Below are 27333 nucleotides of genomic sequence, written 5' to 3'. Positions count from 1 at the left end.
TCCTTGGAGTCACTTGGCCCTTTTCCCAGCAGCCTGTCCTTGCTGATTCTACTGGACCCTGTTTACCCGTCTGACTCCCACGAGGTCACCCTCCCTGACATCACGGCCAACACACACATTTGTAGGGAGCACGGCGGGGGGGGGGGGGGTGGCCGGACAGCAGGTGTAGACAGGGCAGGTAAGGGGCCTCTGAGGGTGGGCCCTGGCCCAGGGGGCGCTGTGGCCCTGCCGCCTCCACCCTTCCCTTTGCCATCTCAGGCTGGGGCCGTCTCCTGCTGAGCCCTGCAGGGGTGCGTCCGTGCCCCTCACACTGGGGAGAGACGGGACCGTGGACTCAGAAGCTGGTGTAGCCCGGCAGGTTTAGGACGTTGCTTCCAGCCAGCTGAGGGGGAGGGGCCTGAGGCCTGCGGGGGCAGCGGCGGCCCAAGCCCCCACCCCCAGGGCCGTCACTGCCCATCTGCTCCGGGTCAGCACGTGCACACACCCAGCCATGCAGACACAGATGGCCTCTGAATTACGTGGGCGAGGAGGCCAGTGGCCCCACACACTTGCGGTCCGCACACTGATGAACCCGGGCTGGACAACACGGAGGCTCCTCGTGGGAGTGCGTCCTCCCCCGGAGGCCCCGGCTGCAAACCCCCCGTGCCCCCCCCATGCCAGGCACGTGGCAGCCCTACAATTATCCGGGTGGCCTGACTTGCATGACGTGTGTCAGCCCACAAACAGTGGGACGGTGAGGGCTGGTGGCCAGGGTGGTTGTGGCGTCTCGGGAGGCATCTGGGGGCGCAGCGGGATGTGTGGGTGTGGTGGGGTGGGCAGGACTGAACCTGGGGAGGTCCAAGGTCATGGGGCGCAGGGAGGGGGAGAGCTGGGCGGGGGAGGAGCTGCCTGGAGGCAGGAGAGAAGGGAGAAATTCTGTCCCACAGAGGCCAAAGCGCCAGCTTTGCAGGGAGGAGTAGTGGAGGGCAGCAGGAGGCGACTGTCCCTAGCCTGCCTCCAGGCCCACTCCTGGGTGGCTGCGTGTCCTCTCTCAATCACCTGTGCACAGCAGCAGTCCCAAGCATGGGGGGTGGGGGAGGAGCCCTCCATGGGCCCAGCCCCTGCTGGCCCTTCCGTGGCTTCATGGAGGTCCATGTGGCTTCGTGATGAAGTCTGTGGCAGTCCTTGGGGAGGACTCAGCCGTGCCTGCCTCCAGGAAGCCCCCCAAGCTGCCAGGGGTTGCCGCCTGGGTCCCTGTCCTTCGCAAGTGCGTCTCTTCACCGCTGTCAGGCTCCTGGCAGAAGATGGCCCTCAGCGGGTCACTGGCGCAGGGGCGTCACTGGGCCTGCCTAGTGCACGGCCGACTGCAGACCCCATCGGTGTTTTTCCAGCCCCCGGAGTGGCTCCCCCAGCCCTAGCCCCTCCATCCGTGGTGCCCTGGTGCCAGGCAGCTGGCAGGGCTCAGGCAGTAGCTGTGGTCCACGCCAGGGGCTGTCCGGCAAGCCAGCCCCCACGGCACCACACTGAGCCCAGACCAAGCTGGGGGAAACAAAGAGCGACCAGCATTGAGGCGTGGTCCCCCCACCTGCCCTGCATGGCAACTGCATGCAGGCAGGCCACACCCGTCCTGAGCAGGCAGGTCTCAGCACGTAGCTCGGGAGGCATGGGATGGAGGCTTATTGGATGGATGGATGGATGGATGGATGGATGGATGGATGGATGGATGGATGGATGGATGATCTACCCACTCCAGGATATTTGAAAGGCCTGTGAAGGGTTTTCACTAGATCTGGCAAGCTCCTCAGGGTCAGGGGTCTGCTGGGCAGCCCCAGGAGATACTTAGAAGCTGTTAAAACCGCCCTGCTCTCGTGAAGCAGACCTCCTGGCCCCCGCCTCTGAGGACCCCCGGAGCCAGCATCCTCCTCCCGCCCTGAAATCCCCCTCCCTGGCTTGGAGTTGATCATGCCACCAGCTCACTCTCTCCGACCCTCTTCCCCACTCGCATTCCTCCATCTCAACATCTCTCCATCTCTCTCTCTCTCTCTCTCTGTCTCTCTGTCTCTCTCTGTCTCCCCCTCCCTTCCTCCCTCCCTCCTCCCCTCCCCATCTTTTTCTCTCTCCCTCTCAGCTCATGGGTTTATGCACCTGCGGCTCTTAACTTCTCCTCCCACCCCAGTCCACCCCATTTTCCTTCTCGTGCCCTGTTGGAATAAGAAGCGTCGTCAGTAGATACAGGCCATGAGCAGTCAGGTGAAACACATTGATGTTTCTGAGGGTCCCTTTTCTTCCTCCTTTAAATTTTGTTAATCACGTAAGAATGCATGATATACTTTGGCCAGTTAAGTCAAAAGTGCATGGAAAAAGAAAAATCTCTCCTACCTGCCATCATCTCCAAACCCTTTTCCCCTCTGTTCCTACAAATGTACACATGCGTGATAAAGGGATTTCTTCTTCTTCTTCTTTTTTTTTTTTTTTTGCTTTTAACAACAAAAATAGGCTCTTACCTATTACTCTGCATGTTTTTTTTTTTTTTCACTTAAAAGAATACCATGGACATCCCTCCAGGCCCATAGATATAGATTTTTACCTTATTCATTTTAATGGCTGAATAAAATCCCATAATATAGTATATTGTGATTTAATTATTCACCTGTTGATGGATATTGAGACTGTTTCTAGACCACCATAGGCGATACTGAAATGTCTTTATATGGATAACCGTATGCTTTTATTTCTGTGGGGTAAATTTCCAAAAGTGGAGTTGTGTGTTTTGAATTTAAATAGACATTCCCAAACTATATTTCCAAAACGTTCTAGTCACTTACACTCCTCCAGCAAGACTGCCCACTTACCTGCATCCGACTGGCCGTGAATATTATCGATATTTATAATTTTGGCCAATATACTGGAATGAAAATGGTATTTGACTGTTTTAATTTAAACATCCACATGTTTATTATTTATTGAATATTTAAATCCTCTCTTTTAAAACTTGTTCAAATCCATTGCTCATTTTTAATCAAGTTGCTTATTTTCTCTTATTGAGTTATAGGTGCTCCTTATATGTTAGGGACATTAAAGGGGTGGCAAATATTTATCTCCTTGTTTGACTTTGTATGACTTTAGTCTCTGCTTATATTAATAGTAGCTTTGGCCATTCAAAATCAATTTCTTTTAATTTCCGTGAAGTCAAGTGTGTCCGTCTTTTGCTTTATGGTTCCTAGGTTTCTTACCTTGCTTTGAAATGTCTTCTTCATGCCAAAGTTTTAAAAAACTTATGTTAGATAAAAGTTTAAGTAATATGAGAGGAAGTAATATCAAAGGAAGTAATATAAGTAATTTAAGTAATATAAAAGGAAGTTACTTAAATATAAAAATCTAATAGCAAATATCATATTAACAGACAAAGCACCAAAATGTAAGTCAGGAATACCCCAGCAGTACCGTCATTCAATAGTATTTTTTAGTTTTTAACTTGCATAATAAGACAAGAAAATAAAATCTGTTAATATTGGAGAAGAAGGAAAGAAGTCCTCTTATTTTCAGATGATATGATTGTGAACCAAAAAATACTCAAGAGATTCTACTGAAACAACCCACTAGGGTTAATAAGAAAATTTGGAAATTGACGGGACACAAGATAAATCTACAAAAAATCAGTAGCTTTTCTCTCTACTGACTACTTTGAAGTGGAAATGGAAAAATCCATTTATAATTACAATAAAAATTATAAAAATTTACAAATTTTAAAAGAAAATTATAGGAGCAACATGAACATTGTAGAATCTTAGTGTATTAGTCTACTTGAGCTGCTATAACAAAATACCACAGACTGGGTAGCTTAACAGAAAGTTACTTTCTCACAGTTCTGGAGGCTAGAGGTCCAAGATTAAGGTGCCACGGTGACGTGGCCCGATTACAGGACGGGGGATGGACACAGAACATAAAATAATGACACAGACACACACGGACAGTACATGACTCGAGTGCCCAATGCACCGGTCGCTTTATTTTTATACCCTCTAGACCCAAGGTTAGTTCCTTGTATATGAGCATCTGAGCATAGCAGCGATAACCATTAATTCCGGAGTTGTTTCACAAGGGAACAATGGTCCCATGATTGCAGACCTCAAAACGGTTACTTAAGGCCCCAGACATAGCTCAAAAGCCAAGGCCGAGATAAGCAACATAGAGCAGTGCAGCCATCTGAAGAACTTCTTGTTCTCTCTTCCAGCCAGCGGCCGGCCCCCACGGTTGTGTCTGTCTTAGGTTGCCCCTCCCTTGAGGAGTCTTACCCGTCACTGACTACCAACCATCTCACGGGCCCGGACCTTGGGAATGTTCTTCTTATCTTTATGGCCTCCAGACTCCCACCACGGGGGCCCACCTTGTGGGAGCTGGGCAACATTTGCTTACGTGCAGGAACTCAGGCCTCTTATCATGTCACGAGGCAGCAACCGTGTCTGAAGAAAATGCTGGCTACCGCTGCGTCAGGCAGCACACGGACATCACAGGCTATAGTGAATGATTAGTATAAAGCATAACGGCAGAATCAGCCCCCCACACCACTGTTGGGGGTGCATGTTTCTAGACCCATAGCCTTGGGTTGCATGGAAGGATGAGGACGGAGGGAGGGAGGGGAAGAGGAGCGGGAGGGAGAGTGCTCATGCTCTGGTATCTCTTCTTGTAAGGACGCTGATCCTATTGAATCAGGGCCTGCCCTTTAGGATTTCATTTAACCTTAATTACTTATTAGAGGCCCCATCTCCAAATACAGGCATGCTGGGGGTTAGGACTGCAACATATGAATTGGGGGCGGGGGGCAGGGTGGATAAACATTCAGTCCATAGCAGCAAAGGGAAAAAAAGACCTGAACAGAAAGGCAGCTAAGAATCTTGGCCCTTCCAAATTAATAAGTGTGTTATAATTCCCATCAGAGTTCCAGTGGAGTTTTTTGGGGGGAAATGGACAAAATAATTTTTAAACATTCATAAGGACACAGATGTTCTTAGCAGCATTATTCACAATAGCCAAGAAGTAGAAACATCCTAAATGTCCATCAATTGATGAATAAACAAAATGTGGCATAATCATAAAATGGAATATTATTCAGCCATTAAAAAAGAATGAAGTGTCGATTCATGCTATAACATGGATGAACCTTGAAAACATTATGCTCGGTGAAAGAACCCAGAGACAAGAGGCCATACGTTATATGATTCCATTTATATGAAATGTCCAGAACAGGCAAATTGATAGAGAAAGTAGATTAGTGTTGTCAGGAGCTGGGGAGGATTGGGGGAGATGGCAAGTGCCTGCTAATGGCTACCAGGTTCTTTCAGAGGTGACGAAAATGTTCTGAAATTAGATAGTGGTAATGATTACACAACTTTATACTAAAAACCACTGAATTGTGTACTTTCAAAGGGTGAATTCTATAGCATATAAATTGTATTTCGATAAAAAAAATTAATTAAGAAGTTAAAGACTAGCTTAACAAAAACGTCCCACTTTTTTTAAGAATAGCAAGAGTAGCAGGAAGAATTGCCTGACCAAATTTTAAAGCTTATTGTGAAATTGCTGTAATCAATAAAAACAGTGTAGTGTTGGCACCGCAATAAATAGGACATTTGTTTATTTATAGAGTACATAGATAAGTGGAAGGGAATAGAGAAAGAAGAGATCTAAGCATTGTATGGAAGCTAAACACAGGTAGTTTTCCAATTCAGTGGGAAAATAACAGATCTATTTAATAACTGCAGCTGGTGTAATTAGATTTCCTTCCCCTTCTATGTGTACCCAGAAGCACATTGCAGATAGATGAAAGATCTGAATGTTAAAAATAACACAGTGAAAGTCTTAGGGAAAGATTAGAAAGGTCCCTTTCCCTGTGGTACCTCACGGAGAGCGGGTAACTGCGCCGCACCTGTAGGACAGGTGGGCTGACTACCTGAGTGTGCTCCTCGCCCCTGCTCTGGACCTGGGGTGTTGATTTGGGGTTGGTGACCCCAGGAAGGGGTCACCTGCCCACCGCAGGACATGTGTTCTTTCCCTAGGAGGGGGTGGGGAATAGCATGGCCTGGGTCCCTCCTGGTGACGGGTGGCCCACAAGGCTGACCTGGCTGCCCCTGGCAGAGGTTTCCTTCCACCTGATGCATCCAGGCAGAATATTTGCTCTGCCCTCCTTTTTCCCTGGCAAATCATTGCCCCAAGTTCATGACGAAAGTCAGTAAAGTCAGCTTCTGCACACTGCCTGGTCTTTTTGGTTCCCTGTGAAATATGAAGTATAAATGGGAGAACCGGCCGGGCGCGGTGGCTCACGCCTGTAATCCTAGCACTCTGGAGGCCGAGGCGGGCGGATTGCTCGAGGTCAAGAGTTTGAAACCAGCCTGAGCAAGAGTGAGACCCCGTCTCTACTAAAAATAGAAAGAAATTAGCTGGACAACTAAAAAATATATAGAAAAAATTAGCCGGGCATGGTGGCACGTGCCTGTGGTCCCAGCTACTCAGGAGGCTGAGGCAGGAGGATCGCTTGAGCCCAGGAGTTTGAGATTGCTTTGAGCTAGGCTGATGCCACAACGCCCTGTCTCAAAAAAAAGTGGTAGAACCAATGCTGAGGGCTCTTGGTTCATAATCCCTTTAGAGCTGGGCCCACCTCTTCTGTAGATTTCTTTCTTTTGAGCTGAATTCCCACAGAAAGAGACAGGGTAGGGGTTGGAGGTCACCATATGAATCTGGCATATGTGAGTAATGAGAGATTTTTATCTTTTTCTTGTAGAATAGGAAGCTTAGAGGAATGCAGCTGCCGCTTTTGTTTAGCAGTTCAACGACATCAGGACAGATGTCTTCTAATTCTTGCTGCTCCCCTCATGATCACAAGATGGTTGCTGCAGCTCCAGCCATTACTGTTAAAGAGAGGAAGAAAGATCAAAGGGAAGGCCGGGAAAGCCAGCCTTTAGCTGATGGAAGCAGACAGTGGGGAGGGGGCTGCATGGTACTAGTGCTGGACAATCCATCCCACACGGTGCCCACCACTCCAGCGGCAAAGCCGATTCCCTAGGAGAGCCAGAGACTTCAGACAGACTGAATCCACTGTATACGTATGTGGGAATTATTCTCAGACTTCTGTGCTTCTCTAGCTCCGGTGCTGAGGATACTTAATAGGATGTGACTTGTTCCTTTCTCCCTCCTCCTGTGCTGAGCTCAGGGGGCACCGCGGCCCTGGCTGGCTTTGTGTTCGTCCGCCCGCCTTTCTCATCTGTGGCTGAGCACCTGACACCGGGGCCTGAAGTCCCGAGGCTAGAGTCCACGCAGCGTGCAGAGGGCTTTTTAGGGCGCGTGTCCTCTGCTCAGAAGGGAGTGGGTGAGCTGAGTTCCCAGGAGGCTGGGCCCCGGGTTCACAAGGCTTTGCCATATCCCCAGCTCTCCGTGGCAGCTGGGGGCCAGGTGGCAGGGAGGGGGCCCATCCTGGGGAGACTTTGTCCCTGCCCTGGGGCCTGGCCAGGTTTGGGGCGACGGTTCCACTTCGCCTTCCACCCCAGCCTGTAAACAGACCCATCACGGGGCATAAAGACCATTTCCTCCTTGCACCCATTGCCTTGGAGATGGCGGAGAAACCACAGAGCCCCGGCCGGGGCACGGGGAGCTCCGGGGAGCTGTGAGGCAGGTGCATGTCCCTCCTCTGCCAGCCCCGGGTCCCCTCCCTTCCCTCGGCCTCCCGCCCCGCAGCAGTCCCCCCGTAAGCCGAGCCGGCCTTCCCGGATGGCTTTGAACAGGACGACACGCCGCTTCCCTTCAAGGTCTGTTCCAGAAAAGTACTTCAAGGTTTTGGATTTGTTCCAGCTGGGTAGTTTTAAGAAAAATGGGAGTTTCGTTATCCCTTCCCCGGTTCCCTAGATTTTAAACGATTTTTTAAAAATCCGGATCTGTGGTCCTATTTGTGGTTCAGTGAAAGCAAGCCCGGCGCACCTGTTTGGGGTGAGCAGTCCCGGTCAGCTCAGGCCACACATGTTTACCGGGGGCCGCTTTTCCCGAATGGCCCCCGGCTCACCTGCCCGCTGCCACCACCGCCATCCCCCCTCCCTCCCCCACCCCCAGGCCTCCTGGAGAAGCCGAGTCACTGCGCCCGCCCCAGCCGAGCACTCTGTGACTCACGGTCATTATCTCATTTGATGCTCGGAACGGCGCACGGGGCAGCTACAGACGGTGAAATTGACTCTCCGTGATGGATGAGGAGGGGACGTCTGGCCAAGGTCACGTAAGGCTGCCAGGCTGCGGCCACGAGGGCCCGGGGCCCCGGATTCTGAACTCCGGCCCCACGCTCCTCCCTCCTCCATGCAGCATGGGGTCAAGCTCTTGCCCAAAGCGTCACACGCCAGGATCAGAGACCGCCGAGGCTGGCTTGAGTTAGGAGGTTGCTACAAAAGGCCACTGAGGAAGGTTTTTCTAGTAGCAAGGGCAGGAGATGAGGGCTGGTGAGGCAGCATGGGGACGGAGGGTGTGGCACCCCCTCCCCCACCTTGTGCTCCTCCGGCCTCAGCACCTGTCCCCACCCCCACCCTGCTGTCAGGAACACGCACGTCCATGTTCGGAAGAGGAAGTGACTGGCCCAACTTGCTTCTGTTCAGAGTGTCCTTTTCACCTGCATCCCATAGTCACACATAATGCATGGCATGGCCACTTAGGGCTGCTTTGAGCAGGGCAGGGGGACATTTGTGCTTCCTCCATCTATAGCCGTCCAACCACAGACCTGAGTGTCATGTATCTGACAGGGGAGTGAGCTCCCTGTCACTGGGAGCATTCAAGCAGAGGTGGGATATTAGAGTGGGGATCCTGTGGGTCAGAAACTGGGAGAGGCTCACTATGGGCTGTCACCGTGTCTCCAGAGGTATGTCCCCATGTTGGGACCAGGGCTGGGGTGAGGGATATGTTCTGTGTCCCAGGGTTGGGAAAGCCATGTGGCCCACCCACGCAAGCTTCGCACCTGAGACCTCTGTCTCGTTAGCGCACAGCCACAGCCGACAGAGCTAATAAGCTGTCCCGTGGCGGTCGTTTTTCCATCAAACGCATATGCTGTTTCCTGACTTCTTAACGCAGCGTGCTATTTATACCAGTAGATCCATTCATTCTTAATGAGCCGCGGTTGTGGATTGTAAAATGTTTTATTTTCAGACAGAATTGCTCACTGCCCAGAGCCAGCTGTTGCTATGCCTCCTTTCCTCTGTTCCCGAGAAATTAGCAGTTTGGAAGCTGCTCTGAGCACTTGGCCACCCTCTCCCCGCCCCTACGGCCCACCCCAGTGTTTCTCCAGCAGACTCTGGACTTGCCATTTTTATCACATGGGCCAGCCCTGGTTCATGAATTCCTCAAAGCCTTCAGAGCGGCTGGGAGTGTGTGTCGTGTGCACAGGGGACCAAAGGGGCTGGAGCTTGCAGAAGGGGACAGCCTCCCGTGTTGGGAGGTGGGACACCGTCTGTCCCCGGAGGGTCAGACATTTGCCATAATATGGGTCACAAACTGGTGGGGCAGTGACTCGATCTGGCTGACTGCTTAAAATTCGTTGTCAACTTGTTTTTTTTTTTTTTTTTTTTTTTTGAGACAGAGTCTCACTTTGTTGCCCAGGCTAGAGTGAATGCCATGGCGGCAGCCTAGCTCACAGCAACCTCAGACTCCTGGGCTCAAGAGATCCTACTGCCTCAGCCCCCTAGTAGCTGGGACTACAGGCATGCGCCACCATGCCCGGCTAATTTTTTCTGTATGTATTAGTTGGCCAATTAATTTTCTTTCTATTTATAGTAGAGACGGGGTCTCGCTCTTGTTCAGGCTGGTTTTGAACTCCTGACCTCGAGCAATCCACCCGCCTCGCCCTCCCAGAGTGCTAGGATTACAGGCGTGAGCCACTGCGCCCGGCTCAACTTGTTTTTAAGTGGAGAAAATTTCTCATTTTTTAAAAAACGGAATCTGGCTTCCTTTTTGAAAATCAGAAGGTCTACCGACACCTCCCCGCTGGAGAAATTGGCAGGATAAGTAGCATCCTCCCCCTTCACACAGGGCTGTCAGTCTCTGGTTTGCCGCAGTCCCCACCCCTCCCTATTGTCTCTGATGCCTTTTCAGCATCACCTTTGCAGAGTTATTAAGAAGAGAGGGAAATTGTTCTTGTTTCATGTCCCTTTGAAAAGAGAATAGAAGACAGACCGACAGGAACGCCTGTTGCGAGAACAACGGGCACAATTCTCTGTGCAAATGAAGGATTCTCGTATTCAGCTCACTTCACTCCCTGACCTTTCCACCTGGCCGGTGGAAGGCAGGGGCCTGATTGTGTCACCTCTGCATGTCCCTACTCCTAATCCTGACCTCATGACCCCACCTGCAGTGGCTCTGAGTGTGTTGGGAGCCTGGAGGTGACCTACCACGGTCACGTCCACGGCCTTGCCAGCGGGGCCTACAGGGCCAGCGCTTGTGGGTTCATGCGTTTTGATGGGGGACTCCTGGCAGGAAAGCCCTGGTGTTGGAAGTCCTTGTTTCCTCGCTGGGCATTGGTTTCCGCATGAGTAGGATAGATGAAGGGCTGGGACAGAGGGTCAATTCTCTTCTAGCTTTTGTATCTTACGTTTCCAAATCCAAGGGAACGAAAATTTCCAGAAGAATTTCAGGCAGGTGGTAGAGCAGCAGCTGAGAAAGCAGCTCTCAGATCATGCACGAAAGCCGCCGCTACTGGCAAGACCAGCCCCGTTTCCACGCTGTCCCCACCCACCTCACACGCACATACACACACACGCACGTGCACGCACACACATGCACGTGCACACACATGCGCACACACGCACATGCAGTCTGGCATGTGCTGCCAGTGAGATCCCATCAAACCCACCCGGCACCCCCACACACTGTGCCCTGAGTGCTATGAACTAACGGAATCTTCCTTTCAAAGCCCCATCCCCAGGGGCGCCTCTTACGCTTTATTACCCCTTCTCTGTCTGCAGTCATTTCACTCCAGTCCCCCGAGCTGCAAGTACCTGGGATTTTTTTTTTATGTCAAGATAATAGAAGCAACCGAATACACACACACACACACACACACACACACACACACACACACACACACACACACACACACAAACACACACACACACGAGCCAGCAAGGACTGTTTAGAGAGGAGGGAGGGGAGGCTGTCTTTGAACCATCTGAGCATAGTGCCGTGGGTCCCACGTGGCACCCTTCCGGTCTTGCTGTTTGGGTCAAGAAAATAAGCAAGCAAGTTGAGTCACAGACCGTCGCGTCTGGGGCTGTAGTCCAGCCAGCCGTCTGGGGACTCGAACGCCATCCACTCCACTGGAGGCAGAGGCGGGGGAGTGGGCGTGGTGCTGAGTTGCCCAAGGCCACCGTGGGCCCCACTGGAAGAAACACCAACCACGGGTCAGTCATGGGTCGTCTTGGGTGGCCAGCGCTCCGCCAGGGTCAGCAGAGGCCTGGATACCGTTTGCCTGTCGGTCTGTGCAGGCGAAAGGGACGGGCTTCGGGCCTCGGTGCTAAGCGGTCAGATAAAAACAGCAAGAGTCGTGGCTGCCGCGGGTTACAGGCTACGCTCGGTGCTGTGCATCCGTCATTTCATGTCGTCCCCCCACAGCTTGTGATGGGGGCATGGGGTACTACTGTGATGGGGTACTAGTATTGTCCCATTTCACAGAAGAGGAAACTAAGGCATGGAGAGGTCTAATAACTTGCACCGTAATCCCAGCATAGAAAGGCAGAGAAATACCTGTGGCATTCGGGAAACTGCCCTTTCCCTAAATCCTGGGAAATGGAGGCCAGGCGCGTCCTGTGTGGCTGTTTTGAAAGGGAGCCCACACATACGAATTGCCTTGACCTTTGGAGCCATCGGTTAAGCCACACGCAAGCCCAGTGACGGTGGGTGTGAGTGGAGGGGCCACCCCCAGAACAGAAGTCCTGGGTGTGAGTGAGCTGCCGTCGCCCCTCCCTGCGCCCACTCCCCACCCCCGTCAGCCACCTGCCTGCCCTGGGTGTCCTCCCTGGCTTGGAGACTGATGTCCCGAGAGCGAAAGGCGCTCATTAGCCACGCCACAGAGATCAGGAGCGCGGCTGTCGTCTTTAATTTGTCCAAACCTGATGACAGCCTTAGCTGATCGGTCAGTTCCAGCTGCAAGGTGAGGTCTTGGGGCTCCCTGCCCCTGTCTTAGCTGACACAGGAAAGTGGCCCTGGCCCCCGAGAGCCAGCCTCTCTCTGGCTTCAGTTTGGCCGAGGTGCCAGGCCTGTGCCCGGCCCTGCCTGCTTGGTAAGGCACGTCCGTCCCCAGCTGCCCAGCTGTCTGGCTGTGTGCACCTGCAGCTTAATTCCACCCACTCCAGATTCAGCGGCCTTTGGGGACCTGGGCGAAGTGAGTAAATGTGGGCCTGCCTGCCTTGTCGGGCTCCAGTGGAGCCCGGGAGGTAACCGTGCTGACTGCGCGCGGCTGGGCAGCCCTCCCAGGGCCCCTGTCACGCTCGGGGCAGGCTGGCCTCGCAGCTGGGCTGGGCTGATTCCCCACCGCCTGGCCAGCCGCGGGCAGCGGGGGCAGGGAGTCCCGGCCCAGGCAGCCCGGCCCACACCTGAGCTCTGAGCACAGCCACCTGCGTGTCCCGCCCAAGTACGGGAACCCGAGGCACCAACCCAGAGGCCAAGAGCGCCAGGCCCTGGGGAAGTGTGGCAGAGAGGCCCGGGAGGGGGACAGGCAGAGACTGGCAAAGACAGGAACCAGGAGACGCCCCGAGTAGACAGAGTACACAGAGACGCTGACACAGGAGAGAGGGAAATAAAGGCAAGAGAGGCAAAGGCAGAGAGAGATTTGTAAAAGATGCTGGCAAGAGAGTCACAAAATGAAATAAAACACAAAAGCACAGAGACACACAGAGAAAGCCGGTGGCACACGAGCACGCGTCGCATCCCTGTGCAGGAGTGGCCGGGAGCCGTGCACTTGCTGTGTCCCGTCTCTGCCACAGACATAAGGCAGCCATCTGTCCCCTCCGTGCCTGAGCCAGCAGGGCTGTCCTGGCCCCAGAGGAGACACTGCCCAGCCTTTGCTCCTCCCATTCCCCTCTGGGATGCCTGGCACGGCCCAGCCCCCGCTGCCACATCTGCCTAAATCATGCCCATCCTTAAATGCCGCCTCTTCTGGAAAGCCTTCCCTGATTGCCCCGCTCCCTGACACCCCCCTCCCCATCAGTGTATCACGTTCCTGCCGGGGAGCTGTTCTTATCTTCCATCCAGCCACCCCCCCCCATTCTGTCCCGAGCTGCTCGAGTGAGGCAGGGACCACAGGATTCCAGCGCGGGCAACCACGTCTCTATTGATTTGAGGATTTGTCTTCATTACCCAGGGCCTCCTGTCTGTCTCCCAGCCTGAAGGAGGCAGTAAATTAAAATCGATGGTGAACAACGAATAAGCAAGTGCGGGCCGCCCTCCGCTCCCCAGACCTGAGCTCCCCGCCCAGTCTGCACTGCCTTTTACTGTCGCCTCCCTGCCCAGGCCGTCCCCAGGGCCCTTCCATGGCAGCCTGGAAGGGGGACCAAGGAAGGAGGGCTCCCCAGGTGCCACGCCCTCGCCACACAGGTGCCAGCCCCCTGGGGTGCACCTGCAGCTGTCCCCACTCCACGGATGAGGCCCTGAGGCTGGGGTGGTCGGGTCGGTGGCCCGTCCTGGGGGCAGGGGAGGGAGGCAGGCTCTGAGCCTCCTCTGGCTGCCAGTGCACCCCTCCCCGTGAGGACGGGCTCCCCGGGCCTCAGGGCCACCTCTGGCCCTGCCCAGGCCTCGTTCTCCAGGGCCCTGGGGACAGTTTCCAAAGCAAAGGCAGAGCGGGTTGGCCGGTCTGGAGAGGAGCTGGCTCTGTGTGACAGTGCACTCTCCCCTCAAGGGCCCACTTATCCTGTGTCCATGGCAACCGGCCTCCCATAGCCGCTCCCCCCCCCTTTGTCCCTTGCCCAGGCCGAGGCCCCCGGCGACGTCTCCCTTGAGTGTCTCTCAAGGGGGCGGCCATGAGAGGAGCTGCTTAGAGGAAAGCCCATCTCCGTGTGGAGACAGGCGGCAGATGGTCTCTGGGGTCCCCTTGCCCCCGGCCGGCCAACGTCCGGTCCTGCCGTCCTGGCACCGTGCTGTTTCCTGTCCTGGGGAGGGTTTCGGGAAAACAGCCAGTGTTTACCGAGCGCCCACTTTGCCCAAGGCCCGGCAGTGGGGGCTGGGGCAGGGCCTGGCCCTCGAGTGGCCCCTGGGACAGCTGAGGGAGCCAGCGCCGGCATTCGCAGGGAAGGAAGTGCGATGCCCCGAGGCGTCCGGTGGGGAGAGGAGGGACGGCCGGTCTTCACCCTCTCCCGGGACCCGAGGAGACTTGTCAGGAGAGGTATGAGTCCAGTGGGGTCCCGGGGGGTGAACTGGATTCTAATCTTTAAAAATATTTATAGGCTTCTATAGGTTTTAAAAGTTGCAAAGCCAGGCCAGGCGTGGTGGCTCACTCCTGTAATCCTAGCACTCTGGGAGGCCGAGGCAGGGGGATCGCTTAAGGTCAGGGGTTCAAGACCAGACTGAGCAAGATCGAGACCCCGTCTCTACTAAAAACAGAAAGAAAATATCTGGACAAAAAAAAATATATATATATATTGTCCAGATAATTTTGTGAAAATATATATATATATTTTCTAAAAAAAAATTATATATATATATAATTAGCCGTGTATGGTGGCACATGCCTGTATTCCCAGCTACTCGGGAGGCTGAGGCAGGAGGATCACTTGAGGCCAGGAGTTTGAGGTTGCTGTGAGCTAGGCTGACCCCACGGCACTCTAGCCTGGGGAACAGAGCCAGACTCTGTCTCAAAAAAAAAAAAACTTGCAAAAAGCCTTTTGTCCTACACGCCCATATTCTGTGGGTAGTTACTTTCGTCTCTGTTCTACAGGTGAGGAGAGTGGGGTTGAAAGAGGTTGAGGTGCTTGCCCAGGAGCGCGGGCAGAGCCCAGCCCCAGCCGGTGCAGGGAGCTAGAAGTCTCTCTCCCATGCTCCGGCCTTGGCCTGTGACAGGGAAAGGGCCCTGAGGGAACACGGAAGGGCCTGCCGGGAAGACGGAGAGGGGCCTGGCCGCCTGGAGGGGAGGATTTTAGAGGGGACAGAGCCGTTAGGGTGAGGCAGGTCCCATGGGTGGGATGTCCCGTGCGAGGTGGGAGAGCAACGATTCTGGCAATAGACATCCCTGGGTTCAAATCCCAGCTCTGCCTCTGAATACCTCTGACCGTGCTTCATGGGACATCATGCTCGCTCCCACCGTCCTGCGAAGCCCAGCTGGGGATCCCACGATCCCTCGGAAGGGGCAAGGGCACCCCTGTGAGGGTGGCCTGAGCTCTCGAGGCCAGCCCTGTGCCGGCTGGTGTGGGGCCAGTAAGTTCAGGATGCCACTCGAATAAAATAGCCGTCATTTACCAGGCACCTACCGTGTGCCGGACACTGCCCGTGTTACCTCTTTGAAAGCTCGCAACAAGGGCCACTCCACAGTGGCATCTCCGTGTGTCTCCTCCCCACGGAAGCCATCATCCCGCCATTTCATAAATGAGCCCACTGAGCGCACAGAGAGGTAAAGAAACTGGGCCAATGTCACACAGCTGGGAAGCGACAGAAACAGGATATAAGCCTGAGTCTGTCCATCTCTCTGCCAGCCCCCACTCCTCTCCCACTGCCGCCACCAAAGCGCAGCCCCAGACTCAGGAGGCGTCTCCGTGGGATCTCAGGCCTCGACAGGGACAGGGACAGACGGGGCACACGGGGCAGGGACAGATGGCTCTGCATCTCTGCAGGGCGCCAGGCTGGTGGGCTGAGGAGGGCTAATTGGGAATGTCTATGCACTCCCCAGGGCCTAATCATCATTCCTTTACATTAAAAAAAAAAATTTTTTTTTTGTTTTTAGTATGCAAAATTTTCCACCATCTGCTTTGCCTTGGCAGAATGTTTGCTGAAAATATCTCTCTTCCTCTCTAATTCCCATAATTTCTGGGGGCTTTGGGAGCCTCCGAGCAGAGCAGCAGAAGCTCACAAGCGCCTCCCGAGCTCGCAGGCTGCCGCCGGGTGTCCTTGTGCCAGGCAGCGATGTCGTGTGGCCCGAGAGGGACGTCTCCCCGCCCGCCGACCAGGGCAGGGCCTCGGGAGGCTGACCCGAAGTCGAATCCCGGGATTCGGGCCCAGGCGGCCGCCCAGGTCAGCCCCGGTGTTCTTCAGCAAGGCCGGGACGATGGCCTGGGGTCACGGAGACAGCCGTTGCCCAGGCAGAGCCTGGAAGCAGCCCCAAGCCCCCCAGATCCCAGTGCAGCGCCGTGAGGCCAAACAGCCAGCATCCCACCTGTGCCCTGGACTGACCCAGGACCGCAGCTGTCACATGTGTCCTTTGAGCAGTCAAGAAAGACTTTCCAGAAGGGAAGACTCTTCCCCCTACTTGATGTACCAAAATTCTGTGTTTCCATGGAGACAGTCACATCGCAAATCCAGCCAAGAGTGAACTGGGAGGGCGGGGCTGGCCTCTCCCTAGGGAAGTGGGCACGCGGGCGCCAGGGCTGGCTGGTGCCGAGTGCTGGGCAGGCTGGCGGCCCCTCTGGGCCGCGACGGGGAAATCTCGGGAACGCCAGGTCCCGGGCAAGGGGCACAGACCGCTGTGGAGGGAGCCCAGGAGGGGAGGTCCTGCCCCCTGCCCGCCCGGCGGGCGGCAGCGCCCGGGAGAACCCGTCCGATGACACCTCCTCCTCGGGAAGGCTCCTGGGACAGGCGTCTCCCTGGTGTTCCACCGTCTTCCATCCGAAAAGTCAGGCGTGGGCAGAAGACAGTGCTCATCAGCGCGCCATCCCAGACTCAGCCTTTGGGGAATTAAAGGAAAGAGAGAAGAAAAAAAATCAGCCTTCAGACACGCCGAGTGTTTTGCTGAGGCTGGAAGAGCCAGGGCCGAGAGATTTATGAGTCTAAAAGCTCTGTTAATAGACCTGGGAGACTGACGGTCACAGCTGCCGCGCGGGGAGCGTGGTGGCAATGGTGGCAACGGCAATCGAATGGCAAATCAGCCAGGCTTCGGCTTCACAGTGAGGTCTGGGGGCAGGCAGGGGGAAAGGCTTCTTCCCCGCGGCCGGGGGCGGCCGTGACCGTCGGGGTGCACGGCCCTTGCGCCGGGCGGGGGCCGCACCACGGTGGCCTCTCCGTGCGTCCCTTCCCCACGGACAGTGAATGCCCAGGCCAGGCGTGGACGCTGCCACGTCCTTGGGTTTGTTTCTTTCGAGTGGGGTTCATCAGAGAGGATTAGAGATGGGATTTGGGGCTGCACCGCGAAGACCCCTTAAGCCGAGGCCTGGCCCGGCTCGCGAGCCCAGACGCAGTGCGCATGCGCGCTCCGGCAGGGGCAGGGCGCGCCCAGGAGAAATGAGTTGGCGGTGAGTCTCTGCTCTGCGACACCTGTGTAAGATCGATTGTCATCTGAGGCTGTTTCTCCCCTCTTCCGTGGCCGTGGCCCTTTGGGCGGTTTATAAAAAGAGAGAAAGAACAAGTCAACTGCCTGTGACTTGGGGAGGTGTTCTGCCTTTTTGCTTTTTAACCCTTGTGCAACCCGGCAACCACGTGAGGACTAGGCAGCATGGTGTCCTAAATCCACTGCCGGGGTTGCCATTTGGGGGCAAGACCCGTAACTCACAACAAACATTGTTCTCCCAGCAAAGCATGGCACAGTCGTCTTGCAATTTTAGCCTGCTCTCAGCCCAGCTCTGTGACCATGTATGACAGATGACAAAACAGGGAAGGTGGTGGGGAAATGGGGTGATGACCTTGCCGCCATAACCCGAGTCCCGGGACATCCCATCTCGTCGGATCCTCCCCAGCCCTTTGGCATCTGCCCGTTAGCACCAAAGGACCCAGGTATTCCTGGACACCCCAGGTCCCCAAGCCTACGCCTAACCCCAGATTACGTAGATCTTGCATGTCAGCCATGGGGAAGATGGAACATTCCAAGACAGAAAGCATGAATAGATTGTTAGCATCTCTGCCAGAGGGGTGAGGAAACCAGCGTAAGGTCAGTCACTGTGCTCACCACGGGGCTGTCCCACTGCTTAGCATTTCTGCAGCCTGGCTCCTGGACACGCCCCTCTCCCAGGGAGGATTAGCCACAGTCCCCAATTCCTTTGCAGCTGCCCCAGGGGAGACAAGGCAGCCACGTGCTCCAGGCACCTAACAAGAATCTCTGCCTCCTGCCCACTGGGTTGGTATTTAGTGAGTGAGTGAGTCAAAATGATGGCCAAAGGTGGTGGCTCACGCTCATAATCCTAGCACTCTGGGAGGCCAAGGCAGGAGGATCACTTGAGCTCAGGAGTTCAAGACCAGCCTGAGCAAGAATAAGACCCCATCTCTACTAAAAATAGAAAAATTAGCTTGGGGTCATGGCGCACGTCTGTAGTCCCAGCTACTGGGGAGGCTGAGGCAGGAGGGTCACTTGAGCCCAGTAATTGGAGGTTGTGGTGAGCTATGATAATGCCACTGCACTCTAGCCAGGGCAATGGAGTGACACTCTGTCTCAAAAAAAGAACCCCACTGTATAAATGCTTATAAAACCGATGCCCGCAGGGTCCAGTCTTGGTGGATTCACGATCGGTCCAGGACCTGAGACGCAGTGGCAAAACAAATCACGTTCTGCCTTGCATTTCTCAGATACTGCAAAGGAAGCACATGGACCACAGCCGGCCTCATGCCCATCTCCTCCTGATGCTGCATCACACAAGCCCACAAGCCAAAGCAGAGCTCTTCCTGGCAGGCAGGGAGGGGAACCCAGAGCAGAAAAAGGCAGAGCCCCGAGCAGACGGAGGAAGGAAATGCCAGGATCTCTCACGCACTCATCGCTCTTGCCTCGCCCATGGGGGCCGGGTCCCCAGCAGGGAGAGCCACGCCAGCCTCATCTGTGGGCGTGATTTGCTCTCAGCCTTCCAGGAGCCCCAGGGTCAGGTGGGGGACGCTGATGCGCAGAGAGCACAGGGCGTTCAGCTGGCCAGGGCGTGGGGATGAGGAGGGCTTCCTGGAGGAGGTGGCACCTGAACTGAGTCTCTAGAAGAGGGGTGGGCAGGGCTGCCTGGGCAGACGGAAGCGAGTCCTGGAGGGAGGTGGCGGCCGGCAGTTTGGCAGGAGCAGCAAGCCACGGGGCTGGAGGAGCCCAGGCAGGGCAGCGGGTTAGCGGGACGCAGCTGGAGAGGCGGACAGAGGGCAGGGACTTGGCGTGATCCTGGGGGGCCATGGGAGTCTTGAGAGAGGGTCCAGCTAGGGCTGTGTTTTCGCTGGAGCGTCCCCCACTGGGCAGAAGAGAAATGACGGGAGCGCCTGCAGTTGTCACCCAGGCGGTGCATTTCCCAGGAGTCCAGGCTGGAGGAGTTGGGACCTTTAAGCTGAGCAAGGCCAGTATGACAATGTGGTGAGGAGGTGACTGATTCAGGAGCCACTTAGGTGGTGAAACTGGCAGGACGTGAGGATGGAAGAGCGGCAAGAGCCACTTAGTCATCCGACCTTCGTGACACATCCGCTGAGTGCCGGCCACCCTGCTAGAGAGGCCAGCGTTGGAGATCTCTCACAGCCGAAATGGTGGTGGCCTGCTCCAGCCCTCTGGCTGCCCGGATCTGTGCCCTTTGACTCCCGTAGCTGAAAGGTGACGTAGGCTGAAAGCATGAAGACTTTCCAGAAGGCTCTCGATCCGGATGGAAGCTGCCATTTCCCCTTCCTGTACCCACAGCGGATTTCCCTACCGGCCAGGCGCTTTCCCTGCCGAGTTTTAATGCGGCCTCAGGATTCTCTGTGTGCTGCTCCACAAGGGGCTCGGTGGACCAGTGGAACCTATTAACTAACCGCCCTTGGTACAGATGGGCTTCATTTCTGATCTGGTCTCCTGCCAGATGGGTACCTATGGCTCAGGGATGTTGGGAGGATCAAGGAAGATAATGCTCGTTTGGTGCCTTGCATGTACCTGGCGTAAAGGGCTCAACCTTCGTCCACAGCCAGCACTCTTCATTCCCCATGTGAAACACATTGACAGGTGCCTCAGATTCCTGCCCCACCCGCTGGGTCAGTCCCCTGGAAGAACTGGTTACTTAAAAAATTCTGTTGGGTGAGCAGGACACTGAAAAACAGGGAAGAAATGTAAAAAGATAGAAGGATTCTGCATCATATTGCTTTGCCAGTCTCTGCTTTTTTGTGTGGTTTTTTTGATGGAGGTGGCGTGGACAGAGTCTTGCTCTGTCGCCTGGGCTAGAACACAGTGGCGTCAGCCTAGCTCACAGCAACCTCAAACTCCAGGGCTTGAGCAACCCTCCTGCCTCAACCTCCCGAGTAGCTGGGACAACAGGTGCATGCCACCACACCTGGCTAATTTTTTTTTTTTGAGAGACGGGGTCTTGCTATGTTGCCCAGTTGGTCTCAAACTCTTGGCCTCAAGTGATCCTCCTGCCTCGGCCTTGCAAATTGCTAAGATTACAGGTGTGAGCCATTGCACCTGGGCTGCCAGGGCCTTTAAGCTCCTGCTACAATTCAAATAAACTGAAACGGGAGCCACAGATGACACAACATGGATGTGATGTCGTTTATATACATGAAAGACCACGTTATATACATGAAAGACCAATCTCAAAGCAGCACCCAAGCCCGACATCAAAAGATTGGCAAATAGATGTACAATTTCTATGTTTAAAATTAAAATAAAGTGTTTAAAGGATGAGTGTATCCTGTATTATGACTCCCACTGTTGATTAAGCAGCCAAATGCGGTCCCATTTAGTCCAGAAAAGAGAGTTTCTACTGCAGCGGGTGTTCACTGTTGAAAGTGTCCTCCCTCTCCCCTCGCTGGGATTCCAGCCGTGGCCGTCTGGTTCCCTTCTGCAGTCACAAGACCCCGCTGTGAGTTACTGGATGAACTGGGATGAGAGCCCAGGCCTGCTGGCTCCCAGTTCAGTTCTTCCAGTGGAATCAGCGAGTTACAAGCCAGCCTGCCAGGGTTAGAATCCCAGCTCCTCCACTTACTGCCGGGGCAGGTGCCTTGGTTTGCTCACCTGGGAAATGGGGGGAATGATATTTCCTATCTTTCAGTGTTGTTCTGAAGCTTTAATAAATTCGTGTATATGCCAGGCACAGTGGCTCACGCCTGTAGTCCCAGCTACTTGGAGGCTGAGGTGGGAGGATCACTTGAGGTCAGGAGTTCAAGACCAACCTGGGCAACAGAGAGAGAGCCCATCTCTAAAAAAATAAAATTTTTTTTAATAGCTGTGCATGGTGGTGCACACCTATAGTCCCAGCTACTTAGGAGGCTGAGGCAGGAGGATCACTTGAGCCCAGGAGTTCAAGGCTACAGTGAATTATTATAGCACCACCGCACTCCAGCCTGGGCAACAGAGAAAGACCCTGTTGCCAAAAAATAATAATAAATAAAATTTATATATGTGAAGGCCTGGAAGGCTCCCTAAGGGTCAGCTACTACTGTAATTCTCGTTACTGCAGAGCATTGCCTCTGCCTTTTGTGCTGCTGGGTGGAGTCCCCAGAGCTGTTGTGCCTGCACCAAAGGTGACAGCTTCCACCACAGGGAGGGGGTGATGTGTGGAGATGACTGGCCATAGGGTGACCTCTCCCTGCTGGTGCTGGTCACGCTGGGCCCAAGTCCCAGCCTTCTTCCACTGGGACTCACGTCTCTGGCAGAAAGAGTGTCCTCCTGTCCCCGGGCCGTTGTTTCTCATGCCCAAAACAAAAGGGCTAGCCAGCTGAGCTTCTGTACCACTTTGTCACGGCAGGGTGACAAAGTGGGGAGGCCTGCCCTGGCCCCCTCTGTCCAAGGTGCCTGCTAGTAGTGGCCAGAAGCGGTGACCTCCTGTGCTGGTGTGTCTGTCTTTTCCAGTGGTTTCCAGTGACAGTGACAGCGACTCGGATCTCAGCTCCTGCAGCCTGGAGGACAGACTCCCTCCCACTGGCGTCAGAGACCAGAAAGGTGACAGACCCTCGGGCGAGTCAGGTAAGTGAGGGAAGTGACACTGCTTCCTTACAAAGGCCCAGGTGCCAAGTGGCTTTGCTGCCCAACAGGTGTCCAAGGAGCTGGCCTAGATCAGGGAGGAGAAGCCGGCCTGGGGTTGGGACAACTCCGAGCTAAAGCCTTAGCACCAGACATGATGGCTCACACCTGTAATTCTAGCCCTCCAGGAGGCCAAGGCAGGAGGATCACTTGAGCTCAGGAGTTCGAGACCAGCCTGAGCAAGAGCAAGACCCTGTCTCTACTGAAATAGAAAAATTAGCTGGGCATGGTGGTGCATGCCTGCAGTCCCAGCTACTTAGGAGGCTGAGGCAGGAGGATTGCTTGAGCCCAGGACTTTGAGGTTGCTGTGAGCTAGGTTGATGCCACAGCACTCTAGCCTGGGCAACAGAGTGAGACTCTGTCTCAAAAAGAAATACATTAATAAAAGTAGGCCAGGCGCGGGTGGCTCACACCTGTAATCCTAGCACTCTGTGAGGCCGAGGCGGGAGGATTGCTTGAGCTAAGGAGTTCGAGACCAGCCTGAGCAAGAGCAAGACCCCCTCTCTACTATAAATAGAAAGAAATTAGCCAAACAACTAAAAATAGAAAAAATTAGCTGGGCACAGTGGCACGTGCCTGTAGTCCCACCTACCCGGGAGGCTGAAGCAGGAGGATCACTTTGAGCCCAGGAGTTTGAGGTTGCTGTGAGCTAGGCTGACGCCACGGAACTCAAGTCCAGGCAAGAGAGTGAGACTGTGTCTCAAAAAAATAAAATAAAATAAAATCATAAATAAAAATAAAGCCTTAGCACTATCGAAGAGCAGGGCTCAGCAGGAGGCTCTTCTGCACGTGAGGGGGGAAGGAGGGCAGGCAGGCACACCTGGGCTTCCTCCCAGGCTCACCCCTGAGCATTCCCCAGCTGAGATTTTGCCTCCTTGATGGTGGTGAGAGCTGTGAAAACTGGGGACAGAGTTCCCTGCCCTAGCTCAGCTCTGCCGAGAAACTGCAGCGGGAGCCCCAGGGCATGCCATGACCTGCCAGCCTGCATTTCCTTCTTGTTACCAAGCAAGGCGGAGCAGGTGGGCTCCACACTGCCTTTTGATTTTGACATCGCTGAGCTCACCTCTGTGACCCTGTCGTTTGAAAGAGGGTTAACTGGGGGCATTGAGGCTGGAGCAGAGAAGGCCTGGGGAAAGGCATTTTTCTCTCCTTCCAACACATGAAGGGCTTATGGAGAAAAGGGCCGGCTTCATGCAGAGCTGCTCCGCGGGTTAGAACTGGGATATTTGAAAGCTTCAAGGAGGCTGCTTTTAGTGTGTAAGAGGAACTTTACAATAACTGCTCCAAACTAGAATGAAATGCCTTGGGGTGCTGTCCTGGGGCCAAGACTGGGTTGGGAATGGAAGTCTGGGCCAGATCAGAGCCAGCGAATGCCCGGCACACGTACCAGGACTCCCTATCCCGTGACCATGGCAGACATTACTAGTTGATCTAGACGCTCTTCCCCACGGAGCCTTCACTGGCCCTCAGAACCCTCCACAGTGCAGTTTCCAAGTGGTCAGCATCAGTAGGTAGAGGTGACGCAAGAGATGAAAACTGTCCCTGGTCTGGAGGACCTCCCGGGCCCCTTTCAGGCTGAAGATTCTAGATTCTACATTAGAAAAGTGTGAAGGAAACTTACCTGCCAGGCTTGGTTTCCAGGGCAAGCTGTCCCGTCCCTCTCCCCACCGTGATGGCACCTGTCCCCTCCCTTCACACCCACTCTCAGCTGTGACCAGGTAGGACTAGGCGCTAGGAAAAGACTGGGCAAAGTACGACAGGCTGCACATCTGTTCTCTTGGCCAGGCAAGGACTGAAAACCATGTTTGGGTGAGGATTCTTTACTTAGCAAAGGCAAAGGCAGCAGTGATAGCTCTCTCGTTAGGTTACCTGGAATATACACCCTTCCCCCTCCCCCATCCTATGAAGGAACTCCTAATAATGGGGGAGTTCCGTCTTGGTGACTTGTTACTTAGTGAAAGTACCTCCAGGCCTGTTCTGCTGCTTTGGTGTAATTCGGACCCTGTCAGCAGTGGCCAGAGGGTGGGGTCATGCCGGGCCCTGGCAGCCACATGGATGAGGGGACAGTTCCCAGGGCAGGGGGCTTGCTGGGCAGATAGTCCCAGAGATGCCACTGTAATTCCAAACGAGAAGATCTTGGATCAGGTTCTTGTGGGGCCGAGACCATGCCCGTCTCAGCCTGAGAGCCGCTGTGGTCTGTCGCAGGCAGCAGTGTGGAGGTCGCAAGGATGGGGCTCATCCGCCCGCCCAGCCACCTCTCGGGGAGCCAGAGCAGCCTGGCCAGCGAGACTGGGACGGGCTCCACAGACCCACAGGGGGGCACCCCGCCCCGAGCCGACCCCAAGGGCCCCGGTGAGTACCTGGCTTCTCCCTTGCCCCCACGGCCCTCTCCTCCTCTCACCCCTCCAAGACTGGAGCGTGGCAGGCGACATTGTCAGTTCTCCATGTTTACTGAGTGCCGTGCCAGGCACTGGGGGACAGAGGTGAGCCAGACCCCATCCCGGTCCGCGATGAACAGAGGCGCGACCCATAATAATATCGGTAACCACCCCAGCCACTCTTGGGAATCGCAGCGACAGTCATTGCCATCGTCCACTTTGTAAAACGTGTGATTTGTCGCAGCATTTCCCATCTCTGTCCTGGGCAAGGTGACTCCCGCTTCAAGGGCTCCTGCCATGTGCCAGGCGGTCCAGTCCGCACTCAGCCCGTCGTGTACCCAGCCTGAGCTGGGAGCAGTGGGGGGGGGGGGGTCCTTGCCCTCCTAGAAACCTGCCATGTCACTGAGGAAGCCAAATCAACCCACCCAAAACAGAGCCCAGCCCGGAGCTTGCCCACATCCCAGGAGGGGGCTTCCGGCGTGGGGCGTGGGGTTCCAGCCCTCCCTAGCACCACCAAGGTCGGCTTCCATGCCACGGACAGAGTAGCCAGGAGGTTTCCTCCCTGCACTGGGTGGGTGTGGAAACCAAGGCACAGACTGGGTAAGGGGAAGCGTCCAAGGCTCCCACCCTGCCCCATACCCACTGTCCCCAGCCGTGCCCAGCCCGGGACCATCATGTGACTGGGGGACAGGGAGGGTCTCCTCGCACTCAAGCCAGAGAAAACTGCAAGTGCAGGGCCAGCCCCCGTCTCCTTCAAGAAAGGAGCCCCAGGCGGACTGGGCCCCTCCCTGGCCGGAGGATCCACGGGTGCATGTGTGCATCAGACTCCAGGGTGTGGAGGGCACCCCGGCCACCACCCATGGGAACCCCTTACCCAATCCCTCCCCGCTCTCCCACGTGGTGGTTCCCCAGAAGCCGCAGGGCATCCGGGCGGGAAGCAGCAGTGGGCAGGTCTCCAGAGAGTGGGAGGCGTCTGCAGCCCCAAATTCTAGTTACAGCCCTGCCACACATAGCCACGTGACCTCAGACGGACCGTAAGCTTGAACCATAAGAAACTGCATTTTTGTAGGTCAGACATAGTCAAATAGCAGCAATTTGCTACGGTTCAACCTAATATTTGATCTCTCTGCAGCCAGTTCCTTTATCGCTAACGTGTCCCTCTCGGGGTTGCATTGAGGTGACACTCAGCATCACAGGGACCTCCTTCCCCGAGTGGGTCCCCAGGAAATGTCCAGTAATAAGCGGGGGGCCCTGGGGCCCAGTGCATAAAGAGGGTTCCAGGGCTTGAGAAACAACTTGGAGAGGCCTGGCCCAGAGGAGGATCTTCCATTCCCACGGCCATTTGCTCCCTCCCCCATCCTGAGGTCACCATGGTGATCACTCTGTTAGGACGAGCAGACGGAACCCCAGAGGGGTTCCACAGTGCAGTACAGCCTCGGGCGTGGGGGCTGTCCCAGCAAGGGGCCTGCCTTCCCCACTCCCGTCACCTCCATTTTGTTCCCAGAGGTCAAGCTGTCACCACTGCTCACTGTGCGGTGGCCTTTTTTTCTCTCCTCCAAAGGCAGAAGACACACCCGGACGAGCCCCCGCTGCTGACGTGGCTCCAGCAGGCCCCCACCCCGCCCTGCGCTGAGCCGTGTTCGGTGCCTGGAACAGACTTTTCAGTGGAAGCTTTCACGAAAGCTGGAGCCAGACCCTGAGCGGTCCTGCGCCCTGGCCAGCCTCCCTGCTGGCTGGGACTCCACTAACCAGTGTTGGGGCCGAGCCTGCCCCGCCCAGTGCCTTTGTGTGCCTTGCTCTCACACAGCTGCCGCCCACTGCCACCCCTCCAACCACGCACTCGGCCCCGCCTTATTTATTGCCCTCCCCCCACCCCAGCCTGCCCTGGGGTTCTCCCAAGCTTGCTTGTGTCCTGGGTTGGCTGGATGTGGGGCCTTCCCTCCTGCACTGCAATTTCAGAGGGGCTGCCGGGCAGGCCTTTCTTTGTATTTGTATTAAGCGAGAAGAAACACATCCCAGAGCAGTACCGTCAAGGTCAAGGCCGAGTCTGGCCCCTCACAGCCCGAATGGAGGGAGCAGAGCAGGTGGAGTGAGAGACCCACCCACCCTCCTCCTTTCTGTCCCTCTCCCGGGCTCAGGCGCTGAGAGCGAACCCTGGCCCCTTGTTAGATTTCTTTGAATCCCTCCCTTGCAGCTCGAGGGGCCGGGAGGGTTCTAGTGAATGCTGTGGATGTGGCTCACTGAAGAAGAGCAGCCTTGGGCTGAGTCCCCAGCCAGGCCCAGGGCTCCCCCAGCCATCAATTCACTTCTCTTCAGTAGGTTTGGTTTGGCATGACAAATACTTAATTTGGAGTGCAGGCAAATGCTTCTGGAAAACCCTTCCCTGGAGAGAGAGCGCACGTGTGTGTGTGTGTGTGTGTGTGTGTGTGTGTGTGTGTGTGTGTGTGTGTGTGGTCTGCCTGTCCACATCCTCCCCTCCTTCCTGCCCCTCTCGCACCCTCCCGGGCACCCTGTTCTGGAAGGGCCACCTGCTCTGAGCCAGGAGCTCGCAGGGCCCCACCCGGGAGCCTGCCCTTGCCGCTGGCAGATGGTAAAGGAGCTCACTGTTTCCCTGGGACACGTTCCGCTTCAGAATTAAAACAATAAAGATTAGAATTTGCATTGAGCCAGTGTGTTAATCAAAAGACCACAATCGCCTGTGTTTCTGAGCTGCAGCAATAGAGCAATGGATGAAAAAAAAAAACGTGGTACATTGAATTGCTGGAACACTTCCTAAGCCGCAAAAAAACGAGCTAGATCTGTGTGTGTGAACAGAGCTCACAAACCAATGTTGCATGGAAAAAACAAGGCCGTCTATGTTAAAAAAGAAAATGTTTTTAATACAAA

General features: G+C 55.0%; 1 protein-coding gene across 5 annotated transcripts in view; it reads left to right on the top strand.

Annotated features, from left to right (window-relative positions):
* RPH3AL (rabphilin 3A like (without C2 domains)) overlaps positions 1 to 27112 on the top strand; it is a 143444-nt gene extending 116332 nt beyond the window's left edge. For 4 of the 5 annotated variants that reach the window (XM_075994272.1, XM_012740632.3, XM_075994271.1 and 1 more), the window contains exons 7-9: positions 21899 to 22012; positions 24275 to 24421; positions 26009 to 27112. In XM_075994272.1, coding sequence (XP_075850387.1) covers positions 21899 to 22012; positions 24275 to 24421; positions 26009 to 26043 — 296 coding nt within the window. In that variant the 3' untranslated portion in view covers positions 26044 to 27112. The remainder of the gene's footprint in view (positions 1 to 21898; positions 22013 to 24274; positions 24422 to 26008) is intronic. The other variant, XM_075994274.1, reaches the window with a different exon arrangement.
* Positions 27113 to 27333: the final 221 nt, after the last annotated feature.

The sequence above is a fragment of the Microcebus murinus genome, chromosome 18 (genome assembly GCF_040939455.1).
Source record: "Microcebus murinus isolate Inina chromosome 18, M.murinus_Inina_mat1.0, whole genome shotgun sequence".
NCBI classification, from domain to species: Eukaryota; Metazoa; Chordata; class Mammalia; order Primates; family Cheirogaleidae; genus Microcebus; species Microcebus murinus.
The sequence above is the reverse complement of the archived record's forward strand: the minus strand, read 5'-3'. Positions and strand labels throughout refer to the sequence as shown.